Source organism: Thunnus maccoyii, chromosome 17 (genome assembly GCF_910596095.1).
Source record: "Thunnus maccoyii chromosome 17, fThuMac1.1, whole genome shotgun sequence".
NCBI classification, from domain to species: Eukaryota; Metazoa; Chordata; class Actinopteri; order Scombriformes; family Scombridae; genus Thunnus; species Thunnus maccoyii.
The window spans coordinates 5,046,155-5,070,423 of record NC_056549.1 but is presented as its reverse complement, the minus strand read 5'-3'; the positions used below and the strand labels follow the sequence as shown (position 1 = coordinate 5,070,423).

At 38.3% G+C, this 24,269-nt stretch overlaps 1 protein-coding gene and 8 non-coding genes across 9 annotated transcripts; all 9 read right to left on the bottom strand.

Annotated features, from left to right (window-relative positions):
• Nucleotides 1–2,513: 2,513 nt before the first annotated feature.
• trnas-aga lies at nucleotides 2,514–2,595 on the bottom strand. Its single transcript has one exon. It is a non-coding gene; the product is annotated as a tRNA-Ser (tRNA).
• Nucleotides 2,596–3,010: 415 nt separating this feature from the next.
• On the bottom strand, nucleotides 3,011–3,082 carry trnag-ucc. Its single transcript has one exon. It is a non-coding gene; the product is annotated as a tRNA-Gly (tRNA).
• Nucleotides 3,083–3,347: 265 nt separating this feature from the next.
• On the bottom strand, nucleotides 3,348–3,429 carry trnas-aga. The gene has a single exon. It is a non-coding gene; the product is annotated as a tRNA-Ser (tRNA).
• A 510-nt stretch (nucleotides 3,430–3,939) lies between these two features.
• Nucleotides 3,940–4,011, bottom strand: trnag-ucc. The gene has a single exon. It is a non-coding gene; the product is annotated as a tRNA-Gly (tRNA).
• A 440-nt stretch (nucleotides 4,012–4,451) lies between these two features.
• Nucleotides 4,452–4,533, bottom strand: trnas-uga. Its single transcript has one exon. It is a non-coding gene; the product is annotated as a tRNA-Ser (tRNA).
• A 461-nt stretch (nucleotides 4,534–4,994) lies between these two features.
• Nucleotides 4,995–5,066, bottom strand: trnag-ucc. The gene has a single exon. It is a non-coding gene; the product is annotated as a tRNA-Gly (tRNA).
• A 352-nt stretch (nucleotides 5,067–5,418) lies between these two features.
• trnas-aga lies at nucleotides 5,419–5,500 on the bottom strand. The gene has a single exon. It is a non-coding gene; the product is annotated as a tRNA-Ser (tRNA).
• A 510-nt stretch (nucleotides 5,501–6,010) lies between these two features.
• Nucleotides 6,011–6,082, bottom strand: trnag-ucc. Its single transcript has one exon. It is a non-coding gene; the product is annotated as a tRNA-Gly (tRNA).
• Nucleotides 6,083–17,114: 11,032 nt separating this feature from the next.
• On the bottom strand, nucleotides 17,115–18,879 carry nkx2.2b (NK2 homeobox 2b). The gene is made up of 2 exons (XM_042390189.1): nucleotides 18,420–18,879; nucleotides 17,115–17,822 (listed from the first exon to the last, which is right to left on the bottom strand). Exons 1-2 carry the CDS (start codon nucleotides 18,664–18,666, stop codon nucleotides 17,296–17,298), a joined length of 774 nt encoding a protein of 257 aa, XP_042246123.1. The 5' UTR covers nucleotides 18,667–18,879; the 3' UTR covers nucleotides 17,115–17,295.
• Nucleotides 18,880–24,269: the final 5,390 nt, after the last annotated feature.

The window sequence follows — 24,269 nt, the reverse complement described above, 5'->3', positions numbered from 1 at the left end:
CAACATCCGTTGTGTGTCCGCACAGTCATTTTGTGCAACAATGCAATTGAAAGTTGATGTGAAGCTTATATGAGGCTTCAGCAGTCTGAGTTAGTCATATCAAGTGGATATCTGACACATTTACAGTCTTTTTAGCATCAAATTGTGGGGAGGAGGTGGAGGAGACACTTGCTACAACCTCTGTTTGTATGCATCTTTTTTTCTCTCCCTCTACTTTTACATTTCCTGCCTCATCGTTTCCTTTCATTTCTCCTCTGCAGACCCTGGTTCTCTGCCTGCCTCTCTGTCCGTCTCCCCTCCGTTTAATCCTCTGATCTCTAGAGGAACATTAGGCCAAGCAGCTGGGGCCCCTGAACGCCTCTTGAAAAGGCAGCCCACTCCAACCAGGAGGCCAGGGGGAGGGAGGGGGGGGGGGTGGCATCCAGACCACCTGGCTCCTGAAACATTGAAAAATCCACCAACATATAACTCCACACTGAGAGGAAGAGAGTGGAGGGCTCTCAGGTGATGTGACAGTCAAAACTCAAAGAAAAAGCACAAAACATAACCCTAGATCCTCTTGTTCAGACCCACCAATTGGGCAAAAAAAAGAAAAAGTAAGTAAAAAGTGGCTGAATTAAGTAAACAAACAATGTCACTTTGCAGATTGGATTATTGAATGTGCTGTTGATGAACACGAAAGTCCCACAATGCAATGTGCAACAGAAATAGAGCATCTACTCACAACTGGAAAACCATTTAAACAAATGGCAGACAGTGGTTTGGTGAGACAGCTGCAAAACATCTAAAAAGAAAATAATAAAGATGTAAAACTTGAGAAAAAGTAACCCCTCTTGGTGAAGTAGCTTTCCAAAGTCACAGTTTGATTGACATCTGTTGGTGCACATCTATCTATCTATCTATCATTTCTTGTTTTTCTAAATAGGTAAAGAACATTCAAGTACAGGCGACTAACTGCAAAAACCACAAAGTCCTCCAAATTAAACAAGAAAGTAGTTTGTAAAACACACACACACACACACAAGTGTTTTTGATGTGTCACCACTATGGTTGAGGTTTGGTAAGTTACAACAAATCCTCCAAATTAAACATGGTTTCACTATGTGACTCCAGAACGACACTTAGGAGTGTTTTCTTATCCAGCGTTCCTATTGGCAGTAATCAGCTGGACGACATCATATGTCTGTGACAACGCTGTGGTTAAGGTCTGGTTAGGTTTAGGGAAAGATCAAGGTTTAGGTTAAAATCACTCTGTTAAAGTAAGAGAAACATGGTGTGGGTTAAAGTTACTACTTCCTTAAAGTTAGGCTACCTTCATCGTCATGGCTACAACCTTAACCATGAGGTTAAGGTTCAGGGACGACTGTAGTTACACTTTTTAAAAAACAGTCTTGATTCGTGGATGGAAACAGGACGAACAACGGTCTCCTGTGGCAAAGTCCCCTGTTTTTTTTGACCCATCTCCTCCAAATGCAGACTTTAATGCTATATATTGACATCATGTGATTTTCTCCTTTGCAGAAGGTCATAATTACTAGAGAGCGCTGTTACTGAAACCTAAATATAGCTTGTTTTGGGCCACTGGCATTTATGACCTCTTGTGTCATGTTTCTTGGGAGGACAGTCTCTTAAATTTACAAAAAGACTTGGTCACATGGTTTGGGTTAAAATAACTAAGAGGTTAATGTTCGGGAATAATCAGGGTCATGGTTAAAAGAAACCAGCATTGATTCTGTGTGGGAAATGTGAAGCAAACTGCAGCTGTTTTGTTAAAGGGGACATATCATGCACATTTCCAGATCTATATTTATATTCTAGGGCTCTACTGGAATATCTTTGCATAATTTACAGTTTTTATCTTATACTGGCCCTTTATGCAGCTCCTCAGTTCAGCCTCTGTCTGAAACAGGCTGTTTTAGCTCCTGTCTCTTTAAGGCCCCGCCTCCTGATGAGCCCACTCTGTTCTGATTGGCCAGTTTCAGGAAGCTACCTCCAGCTCCAGATGCTATGTAAACAAACAGTTATAGCAGGATTTCACTTACTTTTTCTTGTTCTTTGCTCAAAATTTCATCTTCTTAAATACATCCGTAAATTTTTGAGTCTTAATCAGATCTGAAATATGTGATTGGACAATGAGAACAACACATGAAACAACAATCTGACGTCATCATGATGAGGAAGTAGAGGTAACTTTGCAAAAGAAGTGTTCAGAGCAGGTTGAAGCCCTGACTTTTGACTTGCAGGCAGCATTTTTACATATGTTCACCTCAAGTTTTGGAACTTTGCCCATGTTTAACATCCGACATTAGAACAGTGTGTTTATATATATATATATATATATATATATAAATAAAACAAAACAGAAAATCACAAAAAGCATAAATGTCCCTTCTAATGTTTTGTCAACTCAATAACAAGAGGTCCCTCCAGTGCTCCCAGCCCAGCTGGTGGGGAGACATGAGAATTCTCAGAATTAGATCAGACAACACGTGAACAAGATTAAGGCGTTGCATCGTTGTCAGCAGGATTCAGACCTGCGCGGGGAGACCCCAATGGATTTCTAGTCCATCGCCTTAACCACTCGGCCACGACAACCACCCTGATGAGAAACTGTTGTTGGGGTATCAAATGGATACATGTCACACCTCAACAAGAATGTATTTTGACATATCTGTAACTAATAGTAATATTAATATTGATTACAGAAGCTATGCTGCAAAAAAGTAATGTAAAAGTGATATATAAAAAATCTTCCACTGTTGAGTTGTCATGAACGGGGAAATTAGCTAAAGAGACCAAAAACCTTTTTTGTACCAGGCTGTAAACGCATTTGTTTTTGCCGTAAAGCTGGGCATTTCAACATGCAGCATGGGGGTCTACGCAGATTAATGGGCTTTTGGAGTCAGCCTCAAGTGGCCATTCGAGTAACTGCAGTATTTGGCACTTTCGCGCTGGCTTGGTTTCTTAGCCACGGAAGTTGCCGCTTGCTTTGTAAACAACGAAACGGAACTGCGATGGCCGGGAATCGAACCCGGGTCAACTGCTTGGAAGGCAGCTATGCTCACCACTATACCACCATCGCTGTGGAAGACAAGGATTTCACCGCAGAGAAGAATGTAGTTTGACATACCTGTAACTAATAGTAATATTATTATTGACTACGCAAGCTACGCTGCAAGAAACTAAATGATAACAGAGTGGATATTGTAACCAGATTCAGTGTTTCATTCTTGAAGGCATTTCACTACTCATCCAAGAGGTCCCTCCAGTGCTCCCAGCTGGTGGGGAGACATGAGAATTCTCAGAATTAGAACAGACAGCACGTGAACAAGATTAAGGCGTCGCATCGTTGTCGGCAGGATTCGGACCTGCGCGGGGAGACCCCAATGGATTTCTAGTCCATCGCCTTAACCACTCGGCCACGACAACCACCCTGATGAGAAACTGTTGTTGGGGTATCAAATGGATACATGTCATAGGTGTCGTTCCACCAAAAGTACACTACAGTACAACATTCATATAATCACCTCACAAGGAGCTTCACAGACAGTTTGTAAGGGCAGTATTGCAATGTTGTCGCCGTGGTAGCGACTTGCCTGTGACGGCACCCACCTGCCACTCAAAGCAGCCATGCCCTTAATTATGCGTACCTTTAAGCCTTAACAATATTAAATGGGTGAATTATATAAAAATTCACCCAACGTACAGTTGTCATGAACAGGGAGATTAGCTATAGAGACCAAAACCCTTTTTTGTACCAGGCTGTAAAAATGTTAATTGCTGCTGTAAAGTTGGGCATTTCGCCATGGGGATGTACATGGACTGACTCACTTTTGGAACCAGCCTCAAGTGACCATTGAACAAACTGCAGTCTTTTGCAATGTCTTCATTTTTCAGCCCCAGGGAATGCCGCTTGCTTTATGAACAAGGAAACAGAACTGCGATGGCCGGGAATCGAACCCGGGTCAACTGCTTGGAAGGCAGCTATGCTCACCACTATACCACCATCGCTGTGAAAGATGAGGATTTTACTGCTAACTCAGCAGTTTATATCAATGTAAGAAGTCAACAGGAAGAGGAGGAGGAACAAGGGACAGGAGGAGGGAGGTACACCAAGCAGAGAAGGGAACAATGTATTTTGACATACCTGTAACTAATAGTAATATTATCATTGACTACAGAGGCTATGCTGCAAAAAAGTAAATGATAACAAAGTGGATAGTGTATGTAGTCATACTATGAAGTAAAGGACTGTGCAGAAGAGTAAGTAGTCCAGATCCGGTACAACATCTAGAATCACTCATCTGAAAGCAACCACATTAACTGTTTCATTCCTGAAGGCATTTCACTACTCATCCAAGAGGTCCCTCCGGTGCTCCCAGCTGGTGGGGAGACATGAGAATTCTCAGAATTAGATCAGACAACACGTGAACAAGATTAAGGCGTCGCATCGTTGTCGGCAGGATTCGGACCTGCGCGGGGAGACCCCAATGGATTTCAAGTCCATCGCCTTAACCACTCGGCCACGACAACCACCATGCTAAGAAACTATTGTTGGGGTATCAAATGCATACATGTCACACCTTAACACCACAACAGGAAGAGGAGGAACAAGGGACAGGAAGAAGAAGGTACACCAAGCAGAGAAGGGAAGAATGTATTTTGACATACCTGTAACTAATAGTAATATTATTATTGACTACAGAAGCTATGCTGCAGAAAAGTAATGTAAAAGTGATATATAAAAAACCTTCCACTGTTGAGTTGTCATGAACGGGGAAATTAGCTAAAGAGACCAAAAACCTTTTTTGTACCAGGCTGTAAACGCATTTGTTTTTGCCGTAAAGCTGGGCATTTCAACATGCAGCATGGGGGTCTACGCAGAATGACTGGCTTTTGGAGCCAGCCTCAAGTGGCCATTGGAGTAAACTCACGCTGGCTTGGTTTCTCAGCCACGGAAGTTGCTGCTTGCTTTCTAAACAATGAAACAGAACTGCGATGGCCGGGAATCGAACCCGGGTCAACTGCTTGGAAGGCAGTTATGCTCACCACTATACCACCATCGCTGTGGAAGACGGGGATTTCACCGCAGAGAAGAATGTAGTTTGACATACCTGTAACTAATAGTAATATTATTATTGACTACGGAAGCTACGCTGCAAGAAACTAAATGATAACAGAGTGGATATTGTATGTAGTCATTTTATGAAGTAAAGGACTGTGCAAAGGAGCAAATAGCGCAGGTCCAGTCCAACATCTAGAATCACTCATTTGAAAGCAACCAGATTCAGTGTTTCATTCTTGAAGGCATTTCACTACTCATCCAAGAGGTCCCTCCAGTGCTCCCAGCTGGTGGGGAGACATGAGAATTCTCAGAATTAGAACAGACAGCATGTGAACAAGATTAAGGCGTCGCATCGTTGTCGGCAGGATTCGGACCTGCGCGGGGAGACCCCAATGGATTTCTAATCCATCGCCTTAACCACTCGGCCACGACAACTACCTTGATGAGAAACTGTTGTTGGGGTATCAAATGGATACATGTCATAGGTGTTATTTCACCAAAAGTACACTACAGTACAACATTCATATAATCACCTCACAAAGAGCTTCACAGACAGTTTGTAAGGGCAGTATTGCAATGTTGTCGCCGTGGTAGCGACTTGCCTGTGACGGAACCCACCTGCCACTCAAAGCAGCCATGCCCTTAATTATGCGTACCTTTAAGCCTTAACAATATTAAATGGGTGAATTATATAAAAATTCACCCAACGTACAGTTGTCATGAACAGGGAGATTAGCTATAGAGACCAAAACTCTTTTTTGTACCAGGCTGTAAAAATGTTTATTGCTGCTGTAAAGTTGGGCATTTCACCATGGGGATGTACATGGACTGACTCACTTTTGGAAGCAGCCTCAAGTGGCCATTGGACAAACTGCAGTCTTTTGCAAGGTCTTCATTTTTCAGCCCCAGGGAATGCCACTTGCTTTATGAACAAGGAAACAGAACTGCGATGGCCGGGAATCGAACCCGGGTCAACTGCTTGGAAGGCAGCTATGCTCACCACTATACCACCATCGCTGTGAAAGATGAGGATTTTACTGCCAACTCAGCAGTTTATATCAATGTAAGAATTCAACAGGAAGAGGGAAGTACACCAAGCAGAGAAGGGAACAATGTATTTTGACATACCTGTAACTAATAGTTATATTATCATTGACTAGAGAGGCTATGCTGCAAAAAAGTAAATGATAAAGTGGATACTGTATGTAGTCGTTCTATGAAGTAAAGGACTGTGCAGAAGAGTAAATAGTCCAGATCCAGTACAACATCTAGAATCACTCATCTGAAAGCAACCAGATTAACTGGCAAGAGTCACATGACAAACATTTGTTGTTTCTGGACATTTGTTTAAATGAATTATGCTACTGTTTTTCTCAGAACAGTCTCCTTCATGCTACTACTGAAAGGTGCCAAATTTGGACATTTTTTAGCCTACACATACAGTGGCTTTAATATATCTCAACCATCAGTGACGACAATGAGCCATATAAGGTAAGAAATACTGTACATCAATAAAAAGAAGTAGAGGTTTGAAAATAATATAAGAGGCAGGAAATATATTCAACATATTTGTTAAAAACTAATCAGATTCAATGAAATATAGATTTTAGGTTACTGAACGGATGTGCTCCCAACTACCTTGTCATTATTTTAAGAAGGTGGGTGAAAGTCATGATCATAACAGAAGAGCCAGTGTTGTAAATCTTTATAAAGATTCAAGTCTAAGATGGTTGAGGATACTTTTCTGTATTTTGGGGTCATGGATGGAATAAATTGTCTCCCTTCAATTAAGATTGAGACAAATCCTTCAAATCCTTCCTTCTTCTGTTTAACATCACTGATGCATCTTGAATTAGTGCCACACAATCACTGTCTTTTTGATGTGATGTTATGTGAGTCTATATTATGTTTTATCTTGAGTATTTTATTTAAAAAAAAAACCCATTTAGTGCTCATTTTGCAATATTTCTTCATGTCAGGCAACAAACTCCTGATGTGAACTCAAAATCTAAATCCCTAAAGATACATACGAAAGTGCTGAAAGATGATATTTTATCTTCTGCAAACAAGTTTTCATCTCATAAACACTTTCCAAAAGATCCCTTGTTTCATCTTGTTTGCACACGATTATAATCTGTGCATTTGTTTTTATCTTGATATATTCAGTTATATCAAAGTTGTGAGATATCTTGTGTGACAAAGACGAAAATCTAATTATCTGGATTTTAGGGTCTCCATGACAAGGTGCATTTAATATCAAGATTTTTGCAGCTTAAACCAACATTGCACCAAACGGCTTCTAAAAGTTTAAAATTTAAATCTTCAGCTCAGCTTCTTGTTGCTTCCTGTGACATTTCTCTGTAATGATTTTCTTCTGAATCAGGCGACTGTACGATGGGTTTTTTTATCACCAAGGTTGCATCGCACTCACATATTTCAGCTTGTACCAGGGGGGAAAAAAGGCTCCATCTTGACCTTGTTACAGTGTGCGGGGAGAGGTCAGAGGTCACGCATCCAGAAGTGGTCTTCAGAAATCATTCAGTGTGTCTGTGTGTGGGTCGACGGAGGTCAAGGCGCTGACTCTGCACCACTTAGCAGTAAAAGCCGCATTAAGAAACATGAGAAACATTGAAAACGCTTGCATGTCATCAGCTGTGTGTGTGTGTGTGTGTGTGTGTGTGAAGAGCTCTCTGCTGGCTGTTTAAGCGTTGCTGAGCTCCAGAGTGCCACCAGGAGGTTAATTTGTGTTTCTTTTAATTCAAAGCAATCTCATTGTAATGTGTAATTCTAAGTTGTTGAATATGATTTTTAAAAATATATATTTTCTAATTTTCCACAAATTTTGAGTGACAAAACATGACGTGACATTCAACCAGAGCTGCAATGATAAGTTGATCAGTTAGCTGATTGACAGAAAATTAATCAGCAACTATCTTGATAATGGTTTAATTGTTTCAAGTTAATTTTTAAGAAGAAATGGACAAATTCTTCAGCACCAGCTTCTTAAATATGAATATTTTCTGGTTTATTTAGTCCTCTGTGACAGTGAACTCAATATCTTATCTATTGTTATTATATCTGACTGACATTTTTCACCATTTTCTGATATTTTATAGACCAAATAACTAATTAATAAATCAAGCAAATAATCAGTTGCAGCACTGCATTCATCACACATAATACGTATACATTGACAAAAATAGTTTGGATGGGGTTTAATGTCCATATCCAAGTCAAGTCTTGAACTCTTTATGTCCGTCTTCATCCATTATGTTTGATTGTTTGTTTTCCAGGTCATTAAGATTGTCTATTTTCCTGCTAGAAATGCAGATTTAATATGGCATTGTGTTTGCTTTTGCTTTAGATTCTCAAGTTGTTTCCCAAGTAACCATAAAACTGGATAATAAATTGATTAGGACAAATCTGTTTTCATGTTGGTTTCCTTCCACCCTCCTCCTCCTCTTCTTCTGTGTGTAAAAGGTCCTGAAACCATGAACCAAACTTAATTTCCTTCAGCCTCACTGTTCAGGTGCAGCTCTGTGATGACTGTTGCAGCTGGTATGGTGAAGCTGTTGTTTTTCCTCCTTTGTTTTGATGCATTAAAGTCAGATGGCACAAACAGCATCAGTTTGAAAAACAGCAAATGCATGATCCTAAATGTGCTGCGTTTTATGTTTTAGCTCAATTTTCACAACAACGTTTCAATTTGCAAAAATCTTAACACAAAGTTCCCTACTTCAGCCTCAAAATCTCATATAGCACACAAAAGTACTCAAGGTTGCATTTTAAAATGCAAAAAAGGTCAAATCTTGTAGAACAACTTTATTATTAGACCACTGTGTTTGGGTTTCACCCTGCAGGCTGCAAGGTGAAAGAGCCTTGATCTATCAGGCTCCTCTCCTGTGGAACCATCTTTCAGTTTCAGTCCAGGGAGTAGACACCCTCTCAAGAGTAGGCTTAAAACTTTCCTTTTTGATAAAGCTTATAGTTTGGGTTGGCCCCTAGTTATGCTGCTATAGGCCTAGACTTCCCATGATGCACTGAGCTCCTCCCTCCTCCTCCTCCCCTCCACCTGTATGCATTCATGTACTATTAAATGCATGTTATTAACTTGGCTTCTTCCCCGTAGTTGACCTTTGGCTACAGACAGACTGCTGGACAGACTGGTCCAGCTTGATGCTACCGCTATTATTATTGGTCATATTTCTATTATTATTATTATTATAGTTGCTATTGTTATTATTGTTGTGGTTATTTGTGTCTCTCTCTGGAGCCTGGAGTTTTTCCTTGCCACTGTCACTAAGTGCTTGCTCATGGGGGAATGTTGGGTCTCTGTAAATTAAAGAATACGTCTAGACCTGCTCTATGTGAAAAGTGCCCTGAGATAACTTCTGTTGTGATTTGGCGCTATATTTTTATACTTTTTTCTCCATGCACCTTGTAATTGGGTGAGATTGAGCACAAATCCTTACTCTTTATTCTTTAACCCTTATTTGGATCCCCATTAGCTTCCACAAAGTGGTTGCTAGTCTTCTTGTCCACACAACAACAGCAACAAAAATTTAAAAACAACATTGATCAATACAACAAACAAATATAAAGATCAGAAAATAGGTACGATAATACAAACTTACAATAACAACAGAAACAAAATTGTTAAAATAGAAACAAAAAGAAAATACAAAATAATCAAAAAGGTTCCAAACCTGCAATACAATTCATTCATTCAAATTTTGTTTAAGTGACTTTTTGAAAGAAAATCTACTTTGGATGTGTGTCATGTCTGCAGCATTTGGTGTATTATTCCAAACGACATTTTGCATAAACAACAGAAGACTAGATTTTAATGGAGCCTCCACAGTCAGCTGTGAGCAGTCTGTAGCAGGTACTTCTGGTGCAGACAAGCAGGCAGCTGGGGTCGCATACAGCAGGTTTAACAGTTGCATTGTTCCATTTATTCTGCTGCTCTTTGTTGCGTTATTGAAAAATAATCAACGTTTTATGTTCTGTTCTAAGGAAAATCATGACTACAGTCTCTGTTTACGAACATGTTTCAAATCTGCTGAGGAGAAAAAAAATGCTGTAGAAATTTAAAGACTTTCTGTCTCTCATTGTGTGTGTGTGTGTGTGTGTGTAGGTATTCATTCCTCATGTTGTGGGGACTCACCTCCATCTTTGGGACAAAAAAAAAACCAAGTTCCCATAATGTAAATCATTAATTTTAGGGTGAAGACTTGGTTTTAGGTTACGGTGAGTCTGCAGGAAATTAATCTAAGTTAATATAATGTCCTCTGACGTGATGGAAACATCAGTGTGTGTGTTTGTTAGCAAACACATGACATGATCAAGCTCTTGCTGCCACCTGCTGTCAGCATGATGAAAAACAAGTTTGACAGTCACATTTTTCATTTTTGAACTATACGAATCCTCAGTGAAGACAAAATAAAAACCTGTATATGAAAACTACACCAACCTTAAATAAATTAAAACAGAAATATAGTCCTGAAAGGGACAACAGACATAAAAATGATCAAAATCAAATCACAACAGACAATAAACATGAAAATAAAAAATAGGAACAAAACATATATCTGATAAAAATACTGTGTTGAAAGTGTGAGAGATGAGACAGACATGGAAAGAATGATGTGAAATTAAATAAAATCATGTTTGTTTTTCTTAAATAAAAGTGAGCTGAATTTAATATAACATTACAATATAAAAAACACTATACGATATCAAATCAGTTATTGAGGAAAATAAAATGAGGGAGAGAGAAACTGTTTCAAATGTGCAGAAAAATAGAGAGATCAAGTCTAATATACAACCACCGCTGGTCACAGTATGATATAAAACCTTAAATAAATAAATTAGCTCTTTTGTTTTAGTGTCATGAAGCATTTTCCTGATGTTTTTTTCTGTCCATCAACAACACACACAAAACTGTGGACATTTTAGTGTGCACACTGACTGTTGTCACTTTTCCGATGTGAACTCACTACATGCTCAAAACCTGCTTTGTGTGGTCTGAATTTGGGACACAGCTACAGTTTGACTGACATCAGACGATGCACATTATGCATCATTTCCTGTTAGTGTGAAACAAACATAGATGTCTTTTCTCTGTACAACTGCAAAACAGTTTAGCCTACTATAAGGATTAGTTTGTAATATACTGTATAGAAGTTGTGGCGGTACTGTTCCTCCAAACCACAGCTGATCAGAAAGTAGCCTGAGAACCAGCTCCCAGCCACATAAAACAATCAATTGGAGAAACCACCTCACAAGGTTCTGTACATAGGGAACCATCCCCTTAATAAACAAATGCCTCTTCAACAATAATAATGAAAAAATGTCTCTTCAATATGTATGATAAATTAACAAAATATAAAGCCTGCAGGGGTTAGGCTATTGTGAGGCAAGCACAACCTCTTGCACAAATAGCACTAAGAGAGACCCAACTTGGTTGAAAGGTTTATTTTGTAGTGTTCCTCAAAGGTACCCTCAAAACAGGGAGGTAAAAGACAGAGATGAAAACTCAAAAGGGCCTGAATAGACCAGAGTTTCTGTCTGACAATCTCTACAAATGAAGTCTGCAACCAGTTGAGGAAAGAACAGAGTGACCAGGGTGTGCAGTTTCTATCCTCTCTTAAACCCCAGAAAAAGGGTGTCGTCACACCCTGACTGGCCAAGAGGAGAATGCACCCAGCTGCTCTCAATTACTATTTGGGAGCCAATCCCCACACCCTGCACAACAGGTGATCTGAATAACCCTCCAATCAACCCAGAGGGATTTCGACATACAATACGAATTCGGAACAGGGAAATGATAGCAAGTCCAATGAATGGGTGACTGCCACAAAGTGGTATTTAGCTTGGTATTGGGCACAGCAAAAATGTCTCCTGTGAAAACGGCCTATTGAGTATTTAATTTCATTTTCAACAATACACATTATTGAACATTTCTGTAAATGTGCCAGTGTTAGCCAGCTGCTAATTTTCAGACTGCAGTCCTTTGGTGAGATGTTCTGAAACCAACAAGGAGGTTAAGTGGTTAGAAATTACAACCAGAAGACAACAAGACACCATAAAGACAACAGCAACAAATTAATCCTTCTCAAGACAGTACAGGAGACATGCAGAGCAACAGCAAACAACCAAGTATGAGTACAGTAATACAGCAACAATATTCAGTACATATAGCCATGCAGGCAAGACAAGACCACGAAACACATTTTGATACATGCAGAGCAAAAATAATCAGTAAGACATAGATAAAATATGATAATGTCTTGAGTTTCTTTTTTTGTCTTTTGCATTTTATGTGTTTTATGTGAAGCACTTTCAACTGCCTTGTTGTTGCAAGGTGCTGTACAATAAACTTGGTTTGCTATGGAGCCCCCAAAGTCCTTAAAGATGCCATTTTTTTTAATCACAAAACACAAGATAATAATTTATTTGCACAGGATTTGGATCTCGATGACATTTTGTGTTTGCAAATTATTATCTTATATATAACTTGAGCACACAGGATAATATATATATATATATCTTTTAAACATCAGGGGCTCCATACTTTGTAGATGTTTGAATGTATTTTCTTTCAAAGCAGCTACACACCTTCACTTTAAACCTGCAATAACATTTTTTGGCCACCATGGGGCAGCGGAAAGAAGTAGTGAACTCAAGCGGGTAGCACCTAATGTGTCCAGATTCCCTTTGCCCTTTAAGAGCTGTTGCTATTTCACAGTCTAAAAAAGTCTTGTTTGACTTTGGTTTGGTTGTGCTAAAAGATCCTCCACAGAGTCAGCTGGTCTGTTTTTCCAGCAAGTACATTTTGTTTTAATGATTTTATGCCTGTTTTTTGCTAGCAAAAATTAGCATTAGCATTAGCATTATGACAGTTAACCAGACTGTAAATGCACTATTCTTACCAAGCTAGTAGCTAGCTCTAGGGTCAGCTCCACCCTTTTGTCTAAATATAGTCACTTCTGGCTCCAAAAATCAAAGATGGCGACGGTCAAATCGCCAAACTAGAGGCTTCAAAACAGCAGTCCACAAACCAATGTGTGATGTCCCGGTGAGTGAACTCAACATTGACATATTGTCACCTTTTAAAAGGGTATGTAAGAGTATGGTCAATGTCTAACAGTGATCATGTTTTCAGTCTCTAAAGCGTCTTCGAGTACCTTTAAAAGTGCAAACTTACAAGGATAAGTCTGGTGATTTTCTATATATTTCCTCTCATCAACAAATATCACGTGCAGAGCCAAACCAACAATGAACAAGTATTGTGTGTAGAGTTGCAACAATTAATCGATTAGTCATTTGACAGAAAATTAATCGGCAACTATTTTGATAACCAATTTATTGTTTAGTTGCAACCCTTTGTGTGTGTACCCAAAGCCTGTAGACCTCCGTTGTTGTCCAAAAACTATTAAAACACATCAGTGAGCCACACTGCTGTACTGAGTGACATTACTTCATTATGAAGAGTTTGGTCTCCAGAGAGTAATAACAGCAATCATGTTTTCAGTCTCTGGAGAGTAGTTCTGTGTAAGTTCTGTTTACTGAGCATGTGCAGGAACATGGTTCTGTTTACAGCTTCACTAACTTGTTGTGCTATATATCATATTATGTATGTATGTATGTATGTATGTATGTATGTATGTATGTATATATATATATATATATATATATATATATCATACATAGTTATTTGCAACAGTGTGGCTCATTGACGTGTTTTTAGACAACGGAGGTCTACGGCAGAGAGGAATAAGATATATCAGGCTTTGGATGCACACACAATACTTTAGAGATTTTACAGACTTAATCATTTTTAATACATATAGGATTAGGTTTACTTTAGCATCATATCCCCTGACTTTAGTTTGTTTTTCTATAATTAGGTTTTGACTCTTGTTGGATCACTGTTATTAAATGAACTCTTACAGTGATTATGAGCTCAGTTAACACTTAGACAGCTGAACACAAAGTCTGTCAGCTCAATTAGTGAAAAAAAACATAATAGAAGTAATACATAAATTAAACATTTATAATATCAGATTTGGTGCAGATATAGAGCCAATTTAACTCTGAAGATTCTGCCCTTAAGTTAGTTTGTGGCTTTAATGTCTGACAGGATTAAACATCTTCATTCACCAGCAAACCAGCTATTTACTGTGTTGTGACAAAGGAAAGAAAGACCCCTGTGTGTGTGTGTGTGTGTGTGTGTTGGGGGGTCTTTGTATCCAGTGGGGCCAGAGGTCAGCTCATCTCAGAGGGATGATGTCACAGGAGGAGGAGGGGGTCAAAGCTTTGAGGCGCTTATAATGTGTCACCTGCTGCTATAAAAGAGGAGAAGAAGAAGAGGAAGGGGAGGAGGAAGAGGACATTTTTGGCTTGTTTCAACCCATTTAATACTACCATATTTATGTTACTTTATTAACCTGCACTTACACTTGTATAACCACAGGATAATAATGAGTTTCAGTTCATTGTTTAGTTGTCCAGCTGCAACTTTACTGTTCTGGTTCACTCCCAGTGCTCTCATTAGTGTCGTTTTTGCCGCAGCAGACAGCTGTTTTCAGAGAAAAAGCTCTAAAAAGCCACTGTACCCTACCTGCTCAGCACCAAACAGCAAACAGAAACAGTTAGCTGTAGACTAGCTGGTGAACATAGTGGAAAATTTAGCAGCTAAAGGGCCAGATATTTCCCTCAGGAGTTGGTAGAGAGCAAAAATAGAGCTAAAAGAGAGTGAATATTGGACTTAGATTCACCAGGTGGATAGAAACACGACGCCAAATGAATGAAATGTTGCTCCGTAACTGCTGGATGTGGAAATAAGCAACTGTTTGCTAACAAGTTCAACATATCAACTTAAGAGCTGACGATATGTTAGAGTTGTGTTCACTGCTTGTTTCTGCTGAAAACTGGACAAAAAAATCATGTAATGCAGGTTTAAGATTTACCTGTTTGGGTAAAAAATGTTTATTTGTGACACCAGGATTTCCAAGATCACTGGAGAATATAAAGGGCTAGAAATCACTGGATGTGCAACCTTTGTGATAACAAATTTCTGGGAGATGAGTATCACATTTTGTTTGAATGCAAGCATAATAAATTATAGAGACAAGTACTCGCCAAAGTACTATTTAAATCACCCATCCGTGTTTAAATTCTTTTTGTTATTACAGTCAGATAGACCAAAAGATATTTGTAAATCAGATGCCTTTTTGAAGAATTTTCCACCTTTGATTAAGTATATAATTCATTCCTGCGGGTGCCATTGTTTTGTTATTATTGTGTTGTATACTTTGGTTGTACTCCAAATAATCATGATCCAGAGTAGATGAATAAAATCCCAATTAATCTGTCTGTTTCTCCTCTTTGTACATCATTCCAGACATGATGCTGGGAGGTAACTTAATTAAGGATAAAATCATTTTGAAGTAAGCACCATGTACGCTCAATATCAGCTAAAATAATAATAAAGTTCTTGAGATCAGGTAATAAAGCTTCCACCTGAAGGACCCTGAGTGCGCCTAAGGCTTTTAGCAGCCCACGTGGCTCAGTTTCTAATCCAGTCTGGACTTTAAAGAAGTAAAAAAACAGTTAAATTTGTTCCTTAAATGACTGAAGATATGACACATTACATTAATCCCAACCTTTTTTAACCTGTGGCCCTTTAAAATGAGGTGATGTCTACTTGTGACTGACAGGTGATGGCCTTTGTCGTTCTTCTCAAACTGTGTCATTTTAAGGTTTTTTAGAGGACTGAAAAGGTGAAAATGTCAGTGTATTACAATAAATGGAATACAATAAATTAAAGAATAAAATAGAGAAAAGCCTTATTTGCTGTTGTTTTTATCATATTGTGACCCCTCTGATTTATTTTGGGACCCACTGAAGAGTCCTGAACCTTATAAACGCACCACAGACCTCTTAGGTTCATAAAGACACATATATATATATATTTTTTAGGAATATCATAAACTGAGTTACAGTTTAGGATAACTAATCTTTCTATGGACTTCTACAATCTTTAAAAGACCAGATCAGGATCAGGACTTTTAACCCAGGGTTAATCCTTATGGATCAATATAGATGATTTAGACAATATAGGCATAATTTTGCCTTTAGGAACATCATAGAAATATTATAGGAACATAACAGTAAATCTTAATTTCATTTTAGAAACCAAAAAACTGTCAAAGACTTTAACTTGTTGGATAATGAATCATCATTATTATTTTAGAAATTCTGCAGAAGTTTGAAGTTAATATGACCTGATAGAGACCAATTATTCATAAAATGCATACTGTGCACATTCCTGATTTAAAAGATCTTAATAATTTCTCTTTAAAATAACAATATTATCAATATTCCTACAAACTGATCTATAAAATCCATCCTGATGGAGTCAACATGGAGCTAAAATCAAAGCACTCACTTCTGCTCCAACGTTTATTCACCGTCATAAATATCCAGTTTATTACAAAACAAGTCACCGGTCAACATTATAAATAGATTTTATAAAACACACGGAAAGATTTTCTCGCGATAAAAGAGACACGAAGAGACAACGAAAACGTCACAAAATCCCGAAAACAACAACTAAACATTTGTTTTGATCTGTTTTAAGATCGATTCCACTTCGGTTCTTTTTATCCACAACAAGAGTCAGTGTAGTTTTAGACGTTTTGCGCGTCTGAAAGGGGGAAAGTCTTTTGTTATCTCTGATGAAGAGTGAAAATAAAAAACAACAAATTTTCCAAACTGCTGAGACTGAAAAAATGTCTTTTTTTTTTTTTTTTTTTTTTTTAGGGGAATTCGCCGTTACATTATCTAATGCCACAAAAACTGTCCTTTAAAGTGTAGAAGAAATGCTGAAAATAAAAAACTCCAAAGAGGTGAGTTTTTATTATTATGCTATAATAATAATAATAATAATAATAATAATAATAATAATAATAATAATAATAATAATAATGGATTTGTTTTTTAAGTTTTAGATTTTAATTATATCCTTGAATACCTAGTTATTTTTTAGTTATTTTTCTGGGAAAAACAGATGAAATGTATCAAACTCCATTGAAAAAAGATGAATCTTCTCACTCGCATTTATCTTTTAAGGGGGCCTGTTCTGACAGGAAAAACGACCATTTTAAGACCGAACACGAGCTTCTCCTTCGTATTTTTGGAGATGTATCCATCAGTCAAAGTCTTCACCAGCTCCAGTGGTACATGTGCGCCAGCTGCTGCACCCCGGGGTGCTGCTGCGGCAGGCCGGGGTGCAGCAGCGGGGAGTAGGCACACAGCGGGAGGCTCAGACCGGACCTGAGCGTCGCCTCCAGGTCCTGCGCTGTGATCCGGTCGCAGGGTCTCCCGTCCCGCACCAGGACCGGGATGGCGACACGACGGGCCGGCAGCGGCTGTAGCGCCTCCAGGCTGCGCTCGGTCCGGGCCCGCTTCATCTTGTAGCGGTGGTTCTGGAACCAGATCTTCACCTGGTTCGGGGTGAGGTGGATCATCCCGGCCAGGTGCTCCCTCTCCGGGGCGGACAGGTAGCGCTGCTGCCAGAAGCGGCGCTCCAGCTCGAACGTCTGCGCCTTGGAGAACAGCACCCGCCGCTTCCTGCCGCGGCTCTTCTGCACCGCGCCGCCCGCAGGATCCCCCTCCGCGTCCGGGGACTCGTCCGGGGAGAGCTCGGGAGATTTAGGCTCGATTCGGGACTGTAAGGAAAGACCGTGTACTGCAGGGCGAGAGGACAAGTAATCTGATTACTCCCAATATTTTTATTATCCTGAAACAACACAGAAACTTCCATCACAAGTAATTTAATCTTTTTTCTTTTAAACAACAAAAGACTGAAGTTATGTCTCCTCTTAACAGAAATCAATTCACTTTTTACGGTCTACGAGTTTTCAGCTCAGATTATTTCGCTTCATATTTTCCTACAAACATCCTGCGGCTGATTTGAAAACAGTGTTGACCTCCCTTCACAAAAACATGATTTTTAGTTCAACTGATAGACTGGACACCTCTCCACTTGCTGTTCTGGTTAAAAACGACAAAAACTGAACATCAGCAACACTCTTGAGCTGTAAATTTAACAGTTACCATTAATAACGAGATGATTGTTTAGTTTTTGATTAATTGAGACCTCATATAAGTCTGACAGTAAAGCAGATTATTACGGTTACAATCGATTTGATAATTACGCACGAACAGAAGAGCGTCAAATTCCAGAATTTAAAGGTAGGAATTAAATAAATATAATGTAAATATGGACTAAAATGAGTGTGAGTATTAACTTTTAATGACTATTTTTAAAATTAAATCTCCTCACATGAGAAGTGCAGGTTACCGGATCCGCGGCTCCACCTGCTGAAGCTCCCTTCGCCGCGCTCGCACAAATTCCTTCCGGTAAATCCCAGTTTCTGCGCGTTTTCCGACCCCGAAACCTCCGCGGAGGCCTCTTCGGTGTCGTCCTCCTCTGTCTCTTCGGTTCCGGAGCCGCACCTCCCGGTGGAGTCGGGGAGATCCAGGATGTCCTGCACCAAGAAGCCCGTTCTTGTGTTGGTGCCAAAAGACATGACGCGCGGAGAGGGAAGGGGAGACAGAAACAGAGAAAGTTCCAGGTTTGTGTCCGCGCTGATTCACCGACTGAAGCCCGTTAAAGAGGAGCGGAGAACGGGCTGTTTAGGTCCATGAATGCCGTCAAACGGAGCGGGAGCCCGGAGCTGGACGGGCCGACCGGAGAGGATTTAACAGCTCGGAAAATACTGAGGGATAATGTGGGAAGACACTAAGAGAGTGTGTCCTCCGAGCTTTTTAACGGCCTGTGTGTGTGTGTGTGTGTGTGTGTGTGTGTGTGTGTGTGTGTGTATGTGTATGTGTGTGTGTGTGTGTGTGTGTGTGTGTGTGTGTGTGTGTGTGTGTGTGTGTGTCGTTAAAAAGGACGGAGGCGGGTCCCGGGAGTCAAGTGGATGAGGGTGTGGGAGCAGCCATGAAGTGTGATGCTGCAGCTTCAGGGAGGAGATGAATGTTTAATGAGGAGGATTAGAGAGAAAGAGTCACTGATCCGCTTCCTGTTTACATGTTTACTGAAGAATAAAAACCTCTAATGTTGCTGAGGACATGTCGAAGTAAACAAACAACATTTATGATGATCAGGAATCTATTATTTACTTTAATGTCTTTATTTTGATTAAACATCACATAGGCTACATTTAGAAAGTTATATGAAAGGACACAGAGAAGAAAGTACTTAATTTTTTCTTTTTATTTATTATACTATTTATTTATTTGTATTAATGTTGTAACATTAACATAATAATGATAATAATGATAATAATATAAGTGCAAAAAACGAAAATCATAGTTATATTGATATATTTTAACTCAACTTTATTAATAGTTTATTACTAATTTTTCAAATAAAAATATGTAATAATCTATTATTCTAAATAAAACAAATTAAGTTCAATTACTTAACAAAATAAAGCAAAACGAAAAATCAAATGAATTAGATTCATAGTAAAAGATTCAGTTTAGTCTATTGACTTTGTATCCTTATTTAGTTATAGAAGAAATGAATAAAAACAAATTAAAAAATTAAAAATGAAGGAAAATTAAGATGAAAATGAAAAATCGAATCATTTAAAATAAAATATTACATGAAATTAAGTTTAAACAATACATTTTGAATAAATGAATAAATCTGGCCTTTTTAACATCTGCAAACACACATGAAAAAAATAATATATATGAGTGACAGTGTTTGACAGTCACATCACTTAACATACAAAACTGCCTTGAGAAATTAATAGATTTTGAATTAATGCTAAAACAGTGAAGGATAAGAGGACGAACATCAGATCTCATCACACTGTTGTTCGGTAGAGATTCAGGTGAGTAGAAACAAACACTTTCTCTTCTCTGCTCAGTGTTTCTGTGTTTGCTGTGAGGATTAACTGGAGCAGCAGATGAAGAGTCAGTGTGTTTACACGACAGCTGATGGACTGATCTACAAACACACTGCACTTCATTACAGCAGCTAGTTATTAGTTTATACATAATCATTTATAGCTCTTATATCAGTAATAGGCTAGATTGCTAAAGCTACTGTAACATTTGAAAACTTTCAAACCATGTGCATGCAAACTGAACCCTGACTTTCCTTTTAAAGATTAACTGACACATAGGCAGTCGCCTTGGGCACCAAATGAGGTAGGGGGCGCCAAATGAGTGGGAAGTGGGTTTTTTTTGGAAATACATGGTCTACAAGTTTTCCCTTCTTAATGTTTTTTCCTGCCTTTTGGCCCATTTACTTGCATGGATTTTCATCTGATTTGATTTTCCAAAGCCTTACTGTTCAGTCAGTTTTTCCACAACAGCCACCAAACTTCATGTGCTACCTCAGGCAATGCCACCCAACACTCATTGAATGGCACCTTGACCCCCACTTGCGTGTTTGTCTGGAGGACTGGGGGAATTTGTCTGGACTGGAGGTACCATTGTGGCAATTGATTTTAGTGTGAATTCATACCTGAAGTTGCACTTTTTTGGGGCTCCGATCTAAATCTTCTGGAGCTTAAATTTGAAGCCGGCCCTCCATCTTTGTGTGTGTCATTATAGATAGGCTATGATGTGTTTAGCTCAGTTTACAGCACAGACTAGAAGCAGGAGGAAACTAGCTCCCAGTGGTGGAAAGTACATTTACTCAAGTACTATACTTAAGTACAATTTTGAGGTACTTGTACTTTACTTGAATATTTCCATTTGATGCTACTTTATACTTAAACTTCAGTACATTTCAGAGCTTTCTACCCCACTATATTTATTTGACAGCTTTAGTAACTTTTCAGATGAAAATCTGACAAATTGACCTCTGACTGACCTCACAAGAAAAACCACAGTATATAGTCTAAAAATTGGTCTAAGGGTTAGTGATGAGTGTTATTGGTCCATGGTCTAAAATTCAAGCCAGCAAAAACAACCTATAGTGACGTTTAGTGGCCGTAGTAATTATGACCGGGGAAGTGACGCTATTCAGATGACGTCAATATAAGGTGACTTGAAAAGATGATTTTGCCTTACTAGGAGGAGGCGGATTGGGAGCATCGCTAGCTAGAAGCTTCCTGCTTCCATTGGCAAGTGTCATGTTTCCAAGTGAGGACATTTTTTTAAAAAACCATAACATTGTGGGGTTTACTGTCACCATGACGACAAAGGTTGCAAAATTTTAAAGGAAGTACTAATCGCATTTCAAGTGATCATTTTAATCCAAACCATGATCGTTCCCTAACTCTAACCAAGTGGTTTTTGTGCCTAAACCTAACCTGACCTTAACCACAGCATTGTCACACCATAAAACATCATTATTTTTTAACAGTGATTTGTAATGGTTTTGGACCAAATATGTGACAGGCCATGCCAACTTGCACCAATCAATATGGCATTTCAGATTTTGGTTAATACTCACCTCAACAGCATGTGCACCAAAATTGGTGAAATTCTGTCCACCAGGTTTTGAGGTACACGTTAAAGGCATTTGTGGTGACACCTGTGGGTCTGGCTCAAAATGCTGTGGTAGACCTATTTCCAATCACGGACTGAAGTTACCTACCAAGATTTATGATGATTGGACAAATGGTTAATGAGTTATGGCCAATTTCATGCTGAGCACTGCCCTTTGCAAAGTTTTTTGATCGATGGCGGCCATGTTTTTGAAATAATCTTTAAAATTGTGTATCTCAGTCCCCTGAGGCTTCATACCAAATTTGGTGTTGATAAAGTCAAGATGCAAAAAGTAGACGTCACATTACTGTTTTTCAGTTTATGCAAATTAGCAAAAATCGATCATGGTAGACTTTTATGGTCCAAGAGACTTTTTTTGTAGAGCACATTGAGCTGGACTTGTGTGTGAAATTTCAGGTCAGTCAGACTGGCCTTTCCACAATTGAATTTTTGGGTCTTAATTATGGTGCCAACTGGCACTGTCATAGTACTCCCACTATATCTAAATAGTCAGTAAAAACATTTGGTACTGCTCAAAACTGAAATTCCTCTTTAATGATCATATAGTCACATATTCTGTAGCAATGTTGTGCCAATCAATCAGTTAGATGTTGAGATATTTTGATCTGGACCAAAGTGGTGGACCGACTGACATTGCCAGAAACATGCCACTAGCATAGCTATAAATCCATCCTCCAACTGCTCCAAAGCTGTCTGATTTACACAATGTGATTTGTGGCTGCAAAAGCCTCAAACTTAGTGCCTCAAACTTAGTGTCAGTTTGTCATTTGATTGACAATCAATGGAGTAACTTTGGTTAATTTTTGTTGACTTTCTCTGCATCACTTTATTGTCTTTGTTCAGCAATTTTAACTACATGGTATCCCTTTTTTCAGTACAAACTCTCAACTATATTTCTTATTTATCATTTTGTCAATTTAACAAAGTATAAAGCTACTTCTGGAACCCAAAATACAAGAAAAATGACAAGCATCTATAAAAATGTATGAAACTCATATTGATGAAACAATTAGTATTTGTTAACCCTAAATATAAAAGACAGTGAAATAAAGTCAATAACTTGTAAAAAATATATATTTTAAACATGTTACTTTTATTTTAAATCTACATCTTTACAACAAGGCATTTACTCTACTATTCTATTATGAATCCTTAAGCTGAAACACAAACCAACAATCTACATTTCAGCTGATTCAGCAAATCAAGTTGTATTTTTTTGTTACTAATAGATTTGAGTGTCATGTTTCTGATTCTCATGCACTGATCTGCCTTCTTCAGCCTTGTTTTGTGAGTACTGATCCTCATTTCTATAAAATCAGTGGGAACAAGTGTCATGATCTCACTTCACTGATTGAATGTTATATGTTTTAATAAGAAAAAAGTCTTGAAAGCTGAAAATAAAATTAAATTACTGGAGAAGTGTAAAAGAAGACATTTCCTAACCAGACTCCCTCAGGATATTACTTGTTTTGGGGACATTTTTAATGGCAGAGTTGCTATGTTTGGTTGAGTTTGCTGTGTGTGATGTGTGTGACAATGAGTTGAGCTCTGTGTGTGTGTGTGTGTGTGTGTGTGTGTGAGTGTGTGTGTTCCTGCTGGGTGGTCGAATTCTGCAAACAAACACACGACAAGCTGACAGCCACAAAGACTGCACAGCCTCCACATTTATCCCATTTATTCCCCCTGAACACTTTATAATGGCCTGAAACACACACACACACACTACTGGGAATACATGTGAGGCTGCTGGGAGTTGTCATGGTATTTAGACTGCTGCCTTCAATAGACTGTCTTCTATATTCATGACCACACACACACACACACACACACACACACACAAAGCAGTTTCATCATTGGTTGACACTAAGTTGATTTAAACTAAATAAATATTGTAAAACTTGAAAAATTGTAGCCTTATTAATTTGTCGTAAAACACAAAGGAAACTGAAGTTATAAAAACATAACATATAACATTAAACAAAAACTGTAAAATTATATTTTAATAAAGGTAATAAATACAAAAATTTAAGTATGAAATAAAATTTTAAAATATCGACAAAAAGGTTAAAAAATGTTTTAAAAAACACTTAAATATAAAACCAAAATAAAATATAAAAATGAAATGAAAAAAGTGGAAATAAGTAAAATTAAGTAAAACAAACAAAACAATATGAAAACAAAAGTTAAAAAAAACAATAAAAAATAATGTAAAAACAAAAATAAAATTAAAATATAAAAATTGATATGAAAAAAATCAAAACAAAATTAAAATAAAGTAAAACAACAATTAAAATAATAAAAAAAATAAAATGATTAAATAATTAGAATAAAATGAGATACAATAAATTATATGAATGAAAATGACAAAAATAAAAATGAAAGTACAATTAAAATAAACAGTAAATACAATAATAGTGTCATTGATGGGACACTGTTAAGTTAAGATCATCACAAGACACCAGCAGGAGTCTGCAGTCAGATTCTAGTCCAGTTTCTTCAGGATTAGTCACTGGGGGGCTCAATGACTGCCGCAGACCTCCAGGCTTTGTTTATTCCTTTTAATTTATGTAATAATAAAATTGATTTATAAACACAGTTTAGGACTGTATCTGAGGGCAGATGTCATGTTTCACACCAGTGAATTACATCCCCATTT